The sequence below is a fragment of the Cataglyphis hispanica genome, chromosome 3 (genome assembly GCF_021464435.1).
Source record: "Cataglyphis hispanica isolate Lineage 1 chromosome 3, ULB_Chis1_1.0, whole genome shotgun sequence".
In the NCBI taxonomy this organism is placed as follows: Eukaryota; Metazoa; Arthropoda; class Insecta; order Hymenoptera; family Formicidae; genus Cataglyphis; species Cataglyphis hispanica.
In genome coordinates this window covers 3,042,065-3,060,498 of record NC_065956.1, presented here as the reverse complement: position 1 = coordinate 3,060,498, position 18,434 = coordinate 3,042,065, and the positions used below count along the sequence as shown (strand labels likewise).

The following is an 18,434-nucleotide window of genomic DNA, read 5'->3' as shown; positions in this document are numbered from 1 at the left end:
TTTCGGTGGAATGACATTAACATTGCGAACGTGTTAACCCGAAAATCTCGAATCTATATGATATCCGTTGGGATTGCGGATCTTACAATAAAGTTTGCAACAAGAAAAAAAATATAAAGAAATGTACGAAAGAATTTGCAAAGCGATATACATCTGAATTATAATAAATATAAATAGATATAAATTTGAATATTTTTGATCTATCTTTGATTTCAAAAATTAGCGATTCTCGTAATTTTTCGCCAATGTTGTCGATCTTCTTATATTTATATAAATCTGAAATAAAGCACGCTAAAATAATACAAGTAATAACAATATATGTAATGACAGTTTTCACAATTATTTCGACCCACTACATGCTATACGCGCTGTCAATAGAACTAAGTTTGATTTCTAATCAAATAATTGTAATGTCTACAGTCGCGTATGATTCTTTCGCGAGAAGAAAAAAAAATATCGACGTTACACGTCAACATTCCGCATCATACCATTCATAAAATCCACACGCCAAGTTCGGTCAATGCCTCTACTATTAGATTATTCTGACGACGTCACAAGTTCCTAGCTTTCCAATAAAGATCAGGAGACCGTATCGTTCAATCGCCTTTCCACCCACGCGGCGTCGCCTCCATTCTCAATTACCACCGCACATATGTGTTCAAACAGGTCGCATGTGTGTCGGCAGCAGCGACGAGATGAGTGTTTCGACAGATGAAAGTCGTTTTCAGGAAAAGCGGTTCGATACGATCAACGTTTACAAGGAGGTTATCCGAGATCGAGGCACGCATATACATACGTCGAACGCGGAAATAACTCCAAAATTTATAATACACGAATTAATCGATCAGCTGGATGATAATTATGCGAGGTGTTCGATATTAGCTCAGCATTTATAAATAGGAAATAAATAATTGTTTTATCTTCATCGTAAAATATTATGGTCTATGAAAAAGTCTAGCAATTTTTCGAAAGATATCCCCAATTAATAACGCAATTTTTTATAATTTTTTTATGTTAACTTTACTGTCATATTATTACTACATTATTTTTTCAATTCATTTATTTATAACATATGTTTTGTACTAACGTCTTTAACTTTATTATCTCTGGAACTCTAAATTTTACTTCCAACAATATTTACAATACTGATGCATCGTAACTATAGTTGGTAGATCGACCGTAACTGCAAAATGCATGGTCGTTAATCCTATTTCCGCCATAATAATATATTGCCTCGTCATACCTTGAGAACCTTAAAGCTCTTGGTGCATTGGCCTTTATGCATTATACAGGAATGCATAAGTAGTCGCGTGCACGTGAGACTTGTGGAAAACGTAGACAGCTTAATTACCGCTGGATATAAATTCATTTGTTGAACGGAATATATATCATGTGCCAAAAGAAAAGTCTAAATTAATAGAGCAAAACTTAGTACTCGAGAGATAATAACGTAAAATATGTTTGAAAAATGCATATATTATAAAAATATTGAAAACAATAATAATATAATAGTAAAATTTACAAAAAGAAAATACGTAAAAAATATTGATTTTCCATTCAACTGAAAAAATAAGCTGCAAGAAACTATAAAATTAAAATAATTGTCGAAACAACAACAGATAGTGTAATGCTGGATGTTTATTTTATTAATATAATTAATATAATTAAATGTTTTGAATTTAATAAATATATTTTATGATTAGAATTGCCACGGTTTTTCATCATCGAAGGATCATTAGTTTATAAACATTATCTGAAAAAAATATATTTTCTCTCGCGTTCTTTCCTTTCTAAAAATTATTCTAAATATAAAATGATGAACGTAAATATTGATGATTCTTAGTAATTGGCTAATCGCGCGTATTCCAGTTGTGCAAATTGCAGGGTTCAGTTATGTCTGGCATCAACATGAAGGCAAAGAGATCATGAAGCTAAATTATCTAGTGCGATCGAGTGTCCTATTTTCGCGATAATAACGCCATTCGAGTTTCATTCCGAAGCACGTCGTTATACATTATGCTTTACAGAGACACGCATAAATAATGCGCGCACGAAATACGTGAAAGCATCCAAGGAACGTTTCGTTAATACGATAGGTAAACTCCATTAAAGTGTAATAGGTCGGGGAGAGTTTGTTAATGGAGACGCGCAAGCAAAATCACGAGAGATCGAAGGAAGAAGTTTCATGTATTACACATTCGCCTATTATGTGTTCTTCGTGTAACACGTGATGTAATTGAATCGTATTGGAATTTGAGTGATAGATTTCAAGACGAATTATAGGATTCAGAGATAAAATGCGAGCTAATCCTCCAAGAATTAAATTGAACTTTCAATCTACTCTATAAATGAACTCGCTCAAAGTATATATAGAATTTGTAAAACTTATGTAACAATTTTCTACACCATGAGTTGTAAGAATCTTATACTTCTAAAAGTTTTTTGTTCCAGAAAAATTTGATAGATGCATATAAAAATGTTATATACTTTTCATTCAACTCTTTTACCTGTCTACCTCGCAAAGCGCACAACCACCATCCCTCAAGACCAGCGGTATTTTGTTCCAATACAGTTAGAACATCCCCTTTTCGAAAAGCCAATTCGTCAGGCGCCTCGGCGATATTGTCGTACAGCGCTCGCGCCTTCACGCATTTTTGCTGTGAAAAGAAAAAAAAAAAAGATTACAATATATTCTTGCACAGAAGAAATAGAAAATAATAAAATATATGACGGATTTATAATATAGGTATATATTCGCGGTTCTAATCTTGATTATTATCTCTGAATCTTTTGATAATTATCAATGGGTCCATATTTTTCATATCATCAATGTCTCAATGCGCAACGAATTTCTCCGAATGATTAATTCTCGCAAGCCCTTCAGCGATTGTGTGATAATTTTGCTTCAGACCATAGTATATATATATATATATATATATAGTTCTGATTCGACACTTTTCGCAGCGGATGTGCGATACGTACTATGGACAGATGGCACATTGTCGTATCGGTGCCGCAGAAGCAATTGGTTTCATTCGAAAAGTCAACGAGTCAGGCGATTTCCACGCACGCGCCAATTGGGTAGCATCGCGACTCGCCCTTTGGCCAATTTAAATCCATAAAATCCTAGCACCAGCCTCGCGTCGCAGCCTCCCTCTCGTCCATCTGTCTATTTCGAGATACAACGACGAGGCAAACGTCTCTCTCTCTCTCTTTCCTGTTGTTGTGTTTCGCCGTCGAGAGGAGATGTAACGATCACTTAAACGGCGATCCCGTCTCCGAAGTGCATCGCCTGATAGACGCGTTTTACGAGGAAGCTCTGCGTCAGAGCTCTTTCGCATCTCTCTTCTTCCTCTCAAGTGAGCTTAATTGAAGTCTCGAACGATTTGCCGACCATCTCTCGGTTCTTTAAGTCCTTTTCCATCCACCATCGCTGGCAAACAATGATGTCATATACGCGGTGTCTTCGGCGAAGTTCCGGCGCCGTTCGACGGAGCGCGTAATTAACGCGTCGCTATACGATCATTAACGCGGGAGCAACTGAATTTAATACTGAATATAATAATTGTTCGCGCTTCCACGAAAGCCACGTGGAAAATCAAATTTTTGCGACGATGATAATTCAGAATGCATAACTGTTTTCAAGTGAAGGAGAGATGCCCGTTTTCCGAGAAAAGATTCGCGGAAAAGCGAGAGATAAATAATTAAAGAAATATATTGGCTAACGGAAAAGTTTTAAAAGGAATAATAATTGTTCATAAAAATAAGAAGATAAAATTTAACCTTGCTTTTCCCGTTAAATGAAATAATTAAAATAGAATTTCGCTTGCTGATGGTAAATCGATACCGTAATTCATTCTTAACAAGTTCATTCTCATTCCGTTCTCGTTTCAATAATCTCAATTCACATCAGCGCAAGAACAACTAACCGTGAATTTACGAGAAAATACGCGCGAATAAGTATATATCAAATAATATTAAATTTTAATCAAGTCGTATTATAACTGCTTTCTCAAATGACAGTAAGTTTTTAACTGCGAAACCGTTACAGCTCCGTTAAAATAATAATACTTCAGACACATTATAAAATTCTATTTCATGTACGGCAGACATGTAATATATGTACTGTCCTTTTTTTCTCTCTCTTTTTAGATACATAATTCTTAACATGAAACCGCTGCCGCTTCAACCAAATGCGATAAAAGCTTTTGTACTTCTGCATTATCATCAAACAATGAATAATATTTCATCTACATTGCAAAACATAATTCTGTATGTGTATGATATTCGAAAAGTCCACAATTAATTACACATTTTTTGATAACAACATTTTTTATATTTAAAAAATGCATACCAAAAATAAATTTAAAAAAAATGTAAATATATAAAAAAAAGTTTATATAAAAATAATTTCAATAGAATAATACTTATAAAATTTTAACAAATATTAATTTGATTTAACTTTCTTTTTACAATATAACAAAAAATATTTCTTAGAATATATAATAATTATATATTATGAATATATAATCACATATGCCTTAGATTTTTAATGGAAGAAACTCATGCCCGTGTTTTTATTCGTGCAATTAAAACTTAATTTAACTCTCTATTTGTATTAACATTTCAAGTTCATTACATGTCGAATACATCGATTTTATTTTTGGAACGATCAGGTTGTACGTTATGAATGCAAATCCGTCAAGAATGCAGTTCGTTACCATAAAAGGACATTCGCTTGCTTCGAACCTAAAACCAGTCGCAGGTACATGCACTTACCATGACCTTTTTGACAGCTTAGTCTGGTAAATAATTGTGTCAAAACGATCAAAGATTGATTTGTTATCAATCGATAATCTATTATCGATTAACATTTTTCATTTATTAAAACACACACATTAAGTATCAAATAAAATATATTATTTCTCCTTAAACAAACATTATAAAAATATAAAAATATTCTCTTTTTCTGTCAGTAAATTTTTATTTTAATATTCAATTAAATAAATATGTGATATTTTATGTAATATCCTTTTATATAAATATTTTTATTTTAACAAAATATATTTTATTTAATAGAAATTTATTTTACACTCTCTTTATAAAGTCATAAAAACTAAAATTTTTGATAAAATTTAGTAAAAAGATCTAACTAATTATTACATTTGCATTATATATAAACAATGTATAAACAATGTTTATACATATCTAGGATAATAAATTACATTTTCTTTATCTAAAAAAATATCTAAAATTAATATTACAGAAAATATTGCAGAAAATTCGAGAAATAATAATTTTTTGGGGTAACATGTGTTTATGTGTGTAGAGACATAATATATTTTAATAAATATTTTTTTGTATACATTTAATATACATTTTCCTTGAGTGATTTGTATTATTTTTATAATTCTAGCTTTATAATATAATCATATTTTACACTTTTATCTCCGTGTAAAAGACAGAAAAGCACATGCACGTTAATATCATAATAGAGTTTGAAATTTTCCAATGTGCATTTAAAATTAGATTTTGACAGTAGCAATGCAGGCTGGCATCAAAAAGCAACTTTGATAGCTACCGAGCCTCGATCGGAACAGGATGGTCTATGCCACCAGAGGCCGTATTTACGCAGCCTATCTATTGTTCGGGATAAAAAAGGGCACCCGCAGACATCTGCGTTTGTTATTTTTTGGGTGAAAGAAGCATCGAAGAGCGAGGTCAAATAGCAGTCTTCATGTTTACACGTAACCCAGTTAGTTTCGAATGGAACGCAGAAAATGCAATTAATTGTTTTCGTTACGCATTTTTTTCTGGGTTCTTTTATTCAACCGGTTAAAACCCTGGGTTTAAAAGTGATCATTCGATGATTCATGCACGAGTAACTCGATTCATCAAATCGTTTTGTAGAGAGAAAAGCACGCTTCGTGGCAGCTCCTTTGCATAATCCCATCGATAAAAATAATCACATCTATTCTGGTTGAGAGGAACCGAGTTGACAGAATCGAAATTGAATCGGTTTACGATCATGTGAGCAATTACGTGTAATATATATTTACTTCTAAAAGAACTTTAAATTTTCTATTTAAGATTAGTGAGTTAATGTGACTCTACATTTTATTTACGTTCTAGGATAAATCATATAAGAAATAAAAGTATATAAATGATTCTCTTTCGAAGAAGAAAAAATACAACTAATATTATCAATTTAATAATAATTTCTTAAAGCAATTTAATTAATTGATTTTTCAAAATATATGTTAAATATATATTATAAAGGCGATTATTGCGTCACATTTTTTTTTCACTTTTTGATTAAAAATATATGCTATCCTAAGATACAATAATTATACTAACAATGAGATAATTATCAAAAAGTGTAAAAAATGCTACAAATGGAAATACATTAGTCGAATCGACGACACATCAAACTTTTCGATACGGTTTTTAATGACGGTCTATTTTGAAATTTAAATTACAAGGGATGTATATTTGCCAGCATCCATCCCCCCGCACGGATGTGATCCGAACACGTGCGTCGTAGGTAAGTAGCCTTATACAAATACCGCATTCGACGAAGCATGTGTATATGTGTATTTCGCGGAGGGTTAAGACCGCTTTGTAGACACGTGCCGTTTCAGAAGGAAGTGAAGTATCGTTACGGTTACGTGGCTCTCGTTTTTACTGCCTTAGTGTTACGGCATTAGCGTTCACCGACAAAGAATTAATATGTTTCTTGACTACACAAAAATATACTGTTCCTTTTAACGTCGTTACAATGTAAATTAAAACATCTCATAGTAAAATGTTTAATATTACTCTAACGAGTAATGCTTAAAACATATGTATTAATAATTTTTAAAAATAATTACCAGCATAATATAAATTTTGAAATCACACATATTTATATTATTGTTTTTTGAAAAATTTTTAATCCTCTTAAATTTTTAATAATAATATTTCTATTGTACACAAAAATTACAAGATGAATCTTTACTAGAATTAAAATTATTTCTACGAATGTTATATAAACGTCTTGCATCTTGTATAACATTCTCCGAAACGTCTCTAAACTTTTGCATCAGAGTGTCCGTAAGTCTGTAATCCAATTACAAGTAAGCTTATAAGCGATGGCACGTACTATATGAAGGGTCTATAAGTGTACACTCGCGTGTAATGTTGGGGTTCAACGTTTCGTCAAAGCGCGCGATGAGCGAATAATACGATTTATTTAATCACGTGTAAATGAAACACGGGGAAGCACGCTTATGTCAACACCGATTTTTCAAGCTCAAATGACATTATAAGCGCATAAAGCATCGATTCACTTTCCATCTGATCAATGTTCGAAATGAGATAGAAAGAGTCATATAATCAGTTTCACAGAACTTCATTTATCGATAGTCAAAATGTCAACAGCGATCTAAATAAACATGTTTTGGAAAAAATTTCGAGACGCTGTACGCTTATGCTTATCAATCTATGGGAAAGAAACCTATGGGAATTGTTTATTGTTCGTTCATATGCGCACCATCATTTTCGATATCGTGACGCACGTTTTATTGAATTCATCAATAAAATCATCATAAAATAATATCAATCATAAATAACAGAACAAAAATGATAATAACATCGTGGGGCACGAAAGTCCAAATGGGGATAATTAAAAAAAAAAAAGAAAAAAAAGAAAACGGTAGCTGTGAAATCTGAATGCTATCGAAATCTTATCTAGTCGTAAGGGAGAGATCTATTACTGTGTCGAGCCTACAGCGAAAAGCTCTTCGGTCGAAATATTACAAGTAATAAGCGTGCAATTCATGCGTGAATGAAGAACGACCGGGTCGCGTTAGTAGATCTAACGGAAAATGAAAGGCTACACGTCGGGCGGTCGTGTTAAAACGAGTCGGTCTTTCTCTTAGGGTTCGCGCGCCGACGGAAACCATTGATTAATGAGGAACGTGCGTGTGCAATGCGACACACAATTACGCCGCTAGGCCAGACGCACCAACCGACCACCGCCCACGCATGATCGTCTCGATGGACGTGCGTGCGAGAGCGAAGCGTCGCGTGTGAAAATACCAGCTTACGCATAGTTGCGCCACTCACGTCATCGCAAGCTTGACGTGAACGAAAAATCAAATTTGCTAAAAGTTTCTTACAATTTATATATAGCCATAAGCTTATTATACCTCGATAGTATCGAATATTTTTGTTTCGTTATTGCATATTGCGTAGCATAATAAAATATAAATAAGATAAATCATTATAAAACATAAGAGATAATATTGTATATTTTTTATCTCTATCACATTCTTTTTGGCAAAATATTTAATCCTAATGATATCTTTTCTATCAAAAGAATGTCAATTATGGAATTCGTGTAATGAAAGGGATGTGCTGCTAATTCCAGATACATCCCGAAATACAAGAAGACACGTATAACATAAAGAATTAAATCGTTCTAGAAAAATGTGGAGGAGGGCACAATCTTTTTAACGATACAATCTCGCTACCATCGGTTTTGAATTAGCCCTCGCATTGAGCCCGTCTCAGCATCGTGATAATAAGGATCTCGGAATAATTCAAGCGGATGAAGAGACATCCTGTCGAACGACACGACACCTTCTGCTCACGACAGGAGGTAGTCCTCGTGATTACACCCGGCGGCGTGAAGAAGGGTGGACGACGGCACGCATTATCCCCGGAAATTTCGGCACAGGACTGAACGGAATAAATTTGCATAATTCAATTGCCGTCCAGCAATGGACAGGACGGAAGCTCGAATTGATCTTATCCTGCGAGTCCATCGAAAACATGCTTCTTTTTTATCGCTTCTATTGGCCCCTTTGCTTATCTAATCTCTCAAAAAACTGATAAACCGGCGTGTAACCAATATCCGTATATAGTTCACTAGTATAGTTACTCTACATTTGCTACTTATTATATAAAATCGATGAATCAATTATCATCAGTTATAACCAACAGGCAAACCATGAATTGAAAACTTGTACAGGTATTATAATATAATTCCCGTTAATAATATGTTACGAGTATAATGAAATTACTAATAATCAGATTATCATGCTTTCAATCAATATGACTACAAATAAGTCAATATATTCATAGTGATATGTGAGCATATTTAATTGTTTATTATTCTAATTAATATTAAGATATCTGGAAAATATTTTATAAAACCATCATGAAAAAGAGAAAGGAAGAAAGAGAAAAAATCGCAAAAAAGCTATCTTTTGTAATCTATATATGTGTAATGCTTAAATTTTTAAACGTACGTATATGCATGCAAGAAGATTTCATTTTACATGAAATAAAGTAAATTTTAAAAATAAAATTTTTTGTATTAAAATATTTCACGATGAGGACTGAAATGATTGTAACAGAAATAATGTTATAGAACTAATATAATATTTTTGAAAATGTTCGAAAGTATCTCTTTGCATAAATTAAGAAAAGATGTTTGCATTTATAGATATATCATGGATATATAAGTGCGAAGCGGCGCGAGAATAGGCGAAACAGTCACGCGATGATCTGATGAAAGCAATAAAATAAAATAAGCCCAATAGAACGAGCAGATTGCTTGATTGGCGGACGAATCGCCAACGAACAATCTCTCGGCAAACTACTCGTTGCTAACCGTTTGTTCAACCGATCTTACACAAACATTATGTGCAAGCATTACAACAGCACATAACATGCTTTCTAACTCATAGCATAGTAAATAAGCTATCGAAACAATATTGCTGGTAGTATGAGCCAAGTCAGTCCTCTACGGTACAAAATCCTCGGAGGATAGAAGAAATAAATTATTTTATTATATGTATATTCCATGCACATGTTTCTTCAAGAATAGAGAAAACTGTATTTATTATATTTATAATTTAAAAATGATGGGAAGAAAATTTATCTCATACATTTTTCAAGGATTAAAAAAATTATTAGTTTGTAAAAAAAACGTTCACTTATTTTTTTTTTTTAAATACGTTTCATTAGCGCATGAGCTTAATCACACGATGTTGTTAAATGCGCCGATTAAATGTACCGAGAAGAAAAAAAATATATATATTCTTTTTCTCTCTCTCTCTCTCTCTTTGCGTACTTTAACACTGGGATCAGTGCTTTTTTAGATCGTGTCTCCGTTTGTCGCGTCCAGGTGGGTACACGCTGATTGTGTAAGTAATCCGAGAATGCAATGCGACTATAAAAATACCAGGTATAAGGGGAGATAAAGGGAGTGTTCCAGATAGCTCACATTTCTCCTCGTATACGAATTCTTTTGAATAGGTTGTTTAAGCAGCAAGGAAAATAATTTTTAATGATAAAATTTCATTGCAATTTGAATAAAACAATTTGATATTTAAGTATTTCCAACTTAATGAATTTAAATATGAAGATAGAATTTTTCAGATTTTTAGATGATATTTAATTCTGTAATTTTGTTTGAAAATTATAATCTCAAAATCAGATTAATTATGAATTAAAATCTAGGCAATTTAAACAGTGCAGAAAGAAATAATAATAAAAATTTTATTTTACACCGAATTTGTTAGCGACAGAAGGATTAATTATGAAAAAAAGATATTTACACTTTGACATGTTAAAGTTATTGCAAAAAATTTTCTAAATTCTTAAGAAAAATTCAATTCCAAATTGAATTGCTCGAGAAATGTAGACAGAAGAACATGCAAAGGAAACTCGAGAAACACCTTATACATAAATTCTGAAATTAAGAGGTAAGTGCTGTGAATTATCTCGTGCGAGATAAGGAAATCGTGAGGTGCCAACAGGCACACACATCTGATCTTTTTGTGCCGCTAATATTTATTTGAAGTATCCTACGTGACAGAAAAAGAAAGAGAGAGAGAGAGAGAGAGAGAGAGAGACAAAGACTTCTTTATAACAGGAGGTGAGCTGGACAAATAATGGTCTTATAGAATCATTCTTCTGCAAATTGACTTAAACGGTCTTTTGTTTCTACATCAATCAATAATAAATTGAAATTATAAAGATATGTGAAATTCCTATATTTTTAATGTTTGCAATGTGCTACGAAAATACAGAATAAATAAAAGAGGCGCCTAAAGTCGGTGGGTGAAGTTAACATCTCATATTCAAAAACTGAAAGTTTTATCAAGAATTTTGCATTCCAAATAATTCTACAGTTCCTGTAATTTTTAAAAAATAATTTCGGCAACAAAACCTAAAAAAATTGTATCATGAAAATATGAATCTCAACTTCCAGCGCTATCGAAAAATGCCATTTAAATCATCGTATCTTATAGTTTTCGAAGAACTCTACAGTTTCTTATATATATATATATATATATATATATATATATATATATATATATAATATATATTAACAATACAGTACGATTCCATCAAATATAAAAAAAAAAAATTTAAATTGAAAATTGGTACCTCATGATCAGAATTTTTTGATTTTTGATTTTATGTACACTTTCGAGTCTTAATAATTTTTGATAGAACGCTTCGGGATGCAAATTCATATAAAATCATATATAAAAAGATAAAAAATTAAAAGCTATCTTTTAAATTTCTAATTTCTTAAATAAAAATAAATATAATTCTTGAAATTAGCCTATCAAAATGTGTCTTCAATAAATTCATAATAAGCAATTAATAAACACGTATTATTCAGAGCAATGTCGAATTATTTGCAAACTATTGTTTATGAAACGGAATATGTATTCTTAATTACTAATTGATTGGCTATGACTGAACTGATGAAAGATTCGAAAACAGAATTGTATATGATTTAAGCAATTGATGTTAAGCGATACTAACTCTTTATGACTAATGTTTTAGACGGAAATCCGCCGGCCGGAAGTAGCAATTAATTTCGACTCGTAGCCTCATCTTCGCTTTTTCTTTCTCATTGGAGAGAAGATCCTGTTTCATACCGTTTACATTGCATTCTTGACATTCTCGGTGACTCATCAATGCTCAACCTTACCAGCGCAACTCAACATATGACCATGATCGTGTATTATAATTTTATTGAAAATATACTTTTCTTAGATATTCTAATATATTTAATAGAGACAGTTTAATATTTTCAGAATATCGTTAAATAAAACGACCTATAATTATCTTTTTTTTTTGAGAAAAAAATTTGTCAAAATATTTAATATAGAATATAATAAAAAATATAATATAAAATATAATACAATTATAACAAATATTTTTTGTATATCTTATACAGTTATGCAAAAAAAATGTAAATAAATCATTGATTCGAATTAAATCCAACATTATCCAACATTTGTAACATAAATTCAAAGTGCATAAATATCTTTATTGTTATAATCATATTCATGTCAAACTTGAAAATTTTTCGGATCATACACATGTTACAAGATAAATGGTACAACTTGTAAAGTATTAGCATCTCCTCGCGTGTAATCTGCTAAATATTATTATAAACTCTTCAAACTCTCAGGACAGAGCTACAGCCTAGAGATTCTACAGCTTAGAGATTCGCCTGGAGATGCAATTACTAGGTTGTATAAAGTTTGAAGATGTAATCGAAACCCTTCGAACGCGATGCGCCACTTTTCGTCAATAATGAAAGAGCGGATCGAATTCCGTTCAATAATTGCAGTCGCCGTCAAGGCATTTAATAAGACTGCACCACTGCTGATCTATACAGCATAGATGACAGCGTCACGCATAAATTATCATGCTAATCTAAATTTATAAAACGAGGAATATCCGCGGGGGATAAAGCGTGGGAGGAGTTTTCGCTTTTTACGATCCTGAATGTGATTCGATGCAATTTCTTTTAATTACCGCGATAAAAGCCCGCAATTACCGAGACGACAAAATTCAAAATTAATGATATATCATTTGACATTTCATCGATAAATGCATGGTTATTAACTGGTATTTTGCTTTTAAGTATATAAATTTTTCAACGTAAAAAATATTGCGACGCATTTCTTTTTCTTAGAAAAAATCTATTTGTTTCTTCTTTAAGAATAATTTTACTTTAATTTAATTGTCATACAGTGTAATATTAAAAATGAGAAACTTTCAGTTTGTAGGATATCTTCTTCGCTCTAGGAAATGTTTATAGAAAAGGAATCGAGTTTGAATTAGACAAGCAAAGGCTAAAGAGAATAATGACATTATGAATTAATATTCTACATATATTTTATATTTTCATGTCATATTCATTTCTAACGCGTAAAAACTGAGATGTAAAGACGTGCATTTTAATGAATTATAACACGAGATAAAGCGAAAAATTATCATCTAGAACTCAAATCTTTTTAAATAAATAATTATAATTGTTTTCAAAAGAAAGAGGAATTGACACAAAACAATATTGCCCGAAGTTTCCCAGATCCTGGAGCAAACGAGCGTTAAGAATCACGCCACGTAGGCGTTGAACGTGATTAGGTGCTCCAGCCTGTAATTCGTTCGACGGCCACTGATACCTCATAAATATGCATAGGTGCACCTCATATGCGCATCCTGCGTAGCGGCGAGAGGAAGATTGACCGAAAACGTGAAGGTCTTCAGGACGAATGGATAATCAGGAGCCCTTTCGCTTTATCCGCGCCCGCTTCTTCCCTCTACCCCTCCCTCCCCAAACCCCACCCCTCACTTGCAGGGTAATAAAAGGCCGAGATCCGTCTGCTGAAGTGTCCCTGTTCGTGCTCGTTTTTTAAACGAGGGTGCATGCAACGAATGCGAACGGAAAGCACGCGCTTTCATTGCGTTTGAGGGAATGAAATATTTAGCAGCGTCTGTTCATTTCGCGTCATGTAAATTGCCATCTTGATGCTTGATTTGCATACGAAATGATATTTTGTAGCTATTACAGATAAATTAGTCTTTAATTTGCTGCTTTCGTAAGTTCATTATTCTATTGCACTGTGAGTAGGAAAAAAATGAAGATGTTGCTAATAATAATAAATATATTATTAATTATAATAATAGACACAATATTGTTTTTTTTAAATTTAAAGCTAGATTAGCGCACAGTGATAACATTTAACACTAACAGAAATAAAAATATATCTTGTAGACTCATCATTACAAATTATTTATTTATTATAATTATGAGATATCAATCGAATTAATTGCAGGTCGAAGCACTTAATCATATTCAATACATGGTATTGATTTTAACGCTATGATAGTTTATTCAGGATTTGAGAACTTTTATACCAGCAGCTGATTGAACAATAATATGTACTTATATAAGAAATAATTATAAAAATATAAAAAGAAAATTATCAATATTTTTAAAATAAGAGTTAACAATTAGCTAAACATAAATAATGCCATAAGTTATTTGGTGCAATATATAACTTATAAGTATTATAATAATTTTCTTTCTCTCTTTCTCACAAATATGTCTAGTTGTTCATACTCAGTGCAATAATATTTTATGTGTGTATAAATAATGGTAATAAATAATATTTTGAAAAGTATATCTCTCTAAAAGCTGTGCTTTCTCCCAAGAGAATCTTTCGTCATGATCAAGTTACGAATCACCAGCAATATCTCTCCGTGCGAGTAAATATTCATGGATAGATAAGTCTCTCTGGAGGTGTCTCGCGATGAGCGATGAAATTTAATTATGATACATCGACAAGTACATTAAGAGACGAACTTTATACGAGCATTTGATATGTCTAATGTCGATGAAAGAGTCATTCTCTCAAGATATCATATTCAGTGGCTTTATTTTCAAATATTTTCATTGTCTCTAAGAATAAAAAACGCAGAAAATGAGAGACGCAATTATAAAAATTTTTATACATACACACATACGTATAAATGTGAATTTATGATAAAATAAATATATTCATACAATAATTTCTTCCTTCTTTTTCTTGCCCATTAAAGTTTTGGATTTTGATCGTACCAAAAAAATTTACATAATTTAGATGTATGAGGAATCCTGATATTGTAAGATTTTTACTCAAAAAATTTTTATTTAATTGTTTATAATAATTATAACTACAATGAGTATCTCTCTCAAAGTATATAAATCCATTCAAATCGGTGATGATTGTACACACACACACATACATGAAAAGGTGGAAACTTGCTCTCTCACATAACGTATACTGAAATTGCCGATCATTAAGAGCATCCGGTCTCTGAAATGCCGGTCCAAGTTTACGAGACCAGTTTCTGCACCCGAATCAATTTGCAAGGGCCACGCGGAGTGCTGTCGATTCTCGCTGTTCGTCGCGTGAATAAGAGGGAATGCTACGTATGAATATATATAGCAATGCACATGTATATTCCTCGTTCTGCGTGTGTGCCGAACGCGACAATAATAGTAATTATTGCTACGCAAGAGAGCAGTAGAGTATGTCATTATACTTAATGTTCCTCATAGAACGAGCGTGTACTTTTGCAACGGATATGCAATTTAATAGTAAGCTGCAAGGGAAGTAGTAAGTTTGAGAACAATTTTAATGTCCAGAATTTAAAACACGTTTATAAAAAGCCTAAATAAATACAAATCTCACATTTTTTAGAAGGCGTGGATATACATATATAAACTCCTCCATATATTTGATGAAAGTCAAATCATTAACTATAACATTTTGCATCAATCGTTTAAAGCTTCGTATTATCTTATCAGTTTAGCAGTTGAGCGTTTGCAAGTTGAATTTTTCTTTCTTTTATTTCAGTAAAGATGTAAGCTCTGTATTTGTTTCCTTTTGTTGACATAACACATGTCACCATCGACACCATTCGACCGTCACGTTTCCGACTATCGAATCTTTCGTGGTTGTAGAGATGCGAAATCATGAATGACAACTGGCTCACAGGCTTAAAGGTTGAGCACCAGTGAATGACAGGACGTAACATTTGGTTCACACGTGGTAAGATCGGGTAGACAGTTTCATTTAACTTCGCCCATTTCACTATTTCAGCGTATATAAGTTTACTGCTGTATTATTATATTGTAAATGCATCCGAAACAGCTGTGATTTTTATCATCTTCGTAGAATAATGCTGCCTGGTTTTAATATTAATCAATGGGACATTTATCTTACTTTAAGATAATATAACGTGTTTAAACTTTAATTATATCGAAAATTATATAGCTATAAAAGAAATTTGTGCATCATTCATGATACGATATTGCTTAAAATTTATCGCTGAATAGGATTTTAATTATAAAATTTTACGCATGGCAATCAGAAATTATTTTTTATCCATCATTATATTTGTTCAAATATTTTCTAAATCCTAATATTAATAAAGCTAAAACATTAATATTGTTTTAAAATAAATATTTAATTAATATAATCTAACAGATCTTTTATGTCTAACTCTTTTCTCTCTCTTCATATTCTTATTGTTACACATATTCTATTGTCACACTTTCCACTTTTTTTTCATTCAGTTTTTTTAGAACGAAGTGCTAGTTCAATAAAAAATTCCAATAGTATTATTGCAACTTTGGAAGACACTTCCATAAAAAATCGCAGTATCCTGCAAGCAGTTGTTTTAGGAACCTCTCAAGAGCTACACAGCGGCCACCCACGTATGTCTTGTATTACACGCATTGTCGTTTCTTCGTTGCGGATTTTAAACGCCTTGAGACGACGATGACTCGGACATAAAAAAGCAAAAGAACCTCAAATCCTCAAGGAGACCAAGGACAATATGTTTTCTGAGCACTTTTAAAGGCTTGGCCATATTACTAAGCCAGTTTATAAATCCTTCAAGAAAAATTTTCAAAGAGTTTGTTAAGATATTCTAGTAAATATAGAATGAAATAAGCGTATATCGTGATTCAAATAATTTAATCCCATTTATAGAATCTCAATATTTAAATGCTTAAATTTTATTTTGACGCTCCTCTAAATTTTACTAATCAAATTTATATGCTACATATCATTTATTTGTATAAATTGCCTTTTACTAATATTTTAAATCTGTAAAATCTCAGATTTTTTATTCATTTATTTGTGTGAATAGTATCTGTCAGCTTTTACTAATATTTTAATCCTATAAAATCTTATGACTTTTTTTTTATTTTTTCGTATAATTTTTTTTATAAGTTTCACAAAATGTTCAGTGTTTTTTCTTTTCTTTATATACGCCGAGTGTTTTTTTATATTTTAATCATTCTATATCTTTTACGTAAATGATACGTTATAAACAATTTAGATAGACATGTAATCCAATACGGAGTTGGAATCAAATCCCTTTTTTTCGATACAAGCGAGATTGCGCGCGAAAGCAAATATTCGCGCTCCCCTATCGCATTTTCATTTCGTCATGTATATCAAACGCATCCAGTTGAACGATCGACGACATTTGCGAATAACCGAATAGGAAATGGAAACCTCATGCGAATGCATACCTGCCGGATGCATATTCCGCGTTACCTTTTGTTTCCGCGCGAATCCTCCCTCAAATTATCGATGGCGCGCTCGGCATTCATCCGCATAAAGATCGCGAGAGTCGTTAAAATGCACGAGAATCCCGTACGAATGCATTGTAGTATAACATATGCACGGGTATATTTTAACCCGTTGCATTCTGAGAAAGCTTAATAAAAGAACGACCTCCGGCGATTTTTGTACGTATATATTTTTACAACTGCACTCGATATTATAAAAACGCGTATAATTTTAGTATCTATAATTTAATAATTTCATACAATTATAAATGACATACAATTACATGTAATTTTATGAATCATAATTTTAAAATATATTTTAAAATATATTATATTCTAGATATACATATTATATATATATATATATATATATATATATATATATATATATATATATATACACACACACACACAAGTATATCCTTAATTGTTATTATTTGTCTTATACAAATCACTATATAAATATAGTATAGCATATAGTGCATATTTGTATAAAAAAAATACATAATTATATATATTTTATATGTATATATATATATATATATATATTTTTTTTTTTTCATTAGAGTAAATAATAGAAAAAGAAAATATTCTTTGCAAAAAGTACTATTTCAAGTAATCTCCAATTTTTCTACGATCAAACTAAATGCACCGATCATTATAAGGACATTCCAATATAATCTGCAAGTGCACTGGCAGGATGCAAGCAAACAGAAGACTGGGAGTACTTTGCAAAGATGCTCAAATGTCGCCGGAGTGTCAATCGCATCGATCGAGAGGCACCGAGTGTAAAATCAAGATGGATGTTCCATTAAAATCGCGCTGTAAATGTATCTGACGCTGCTTGTCAGCTGTCACATCTTTCGAAAGAGTATAAGGATTGCATTCATAAGAATCGTTGCAGCGATCCCACCGTGATCCTCATATGGCGATGATGCGCCATCGCCGTATCGATTCCATTGCCGTTTCCGTCGGCTTTTTATCTTCGCTGAGATCTTTCTCT

The 18,434-nt window shown here is 32.0% G+C and overlaps 1 protein-coding gene across 3 annotated transcripts in view; it reads right to left on the bottom strand.

The window, feature by feature from the left end:
* LOC126848300 (breast cancer anti-estrogen resistance protein 1) overlaps positions 1-18,434 on the bottom strand; it is a 61,280-nt gene that overhangs the window by 22,257 nt on the left and 20,589 nt on the right. For 2 of the 3 annotated variants that reach the window (XR_007687243.1, XM_050589087.1), the window contains exon 2: positions 2,508-2,657. The exons of the other annotated variant lie outside the window; for it this stretch is intronic. Coding sequence is in view for 1 of the 2 variants with exons in the window: in XM_050589087.1 (XP_050445044.1) it covers positions 2,508-2,657 (150 nt within the window). In the remaining variant the exon portion in view is untranslated. The remainder of the gene's footprint in view (positions 1-2,507; positions 2,658-18,434) is intronic. 3 annotated transcript variants of the gene reach the window in all.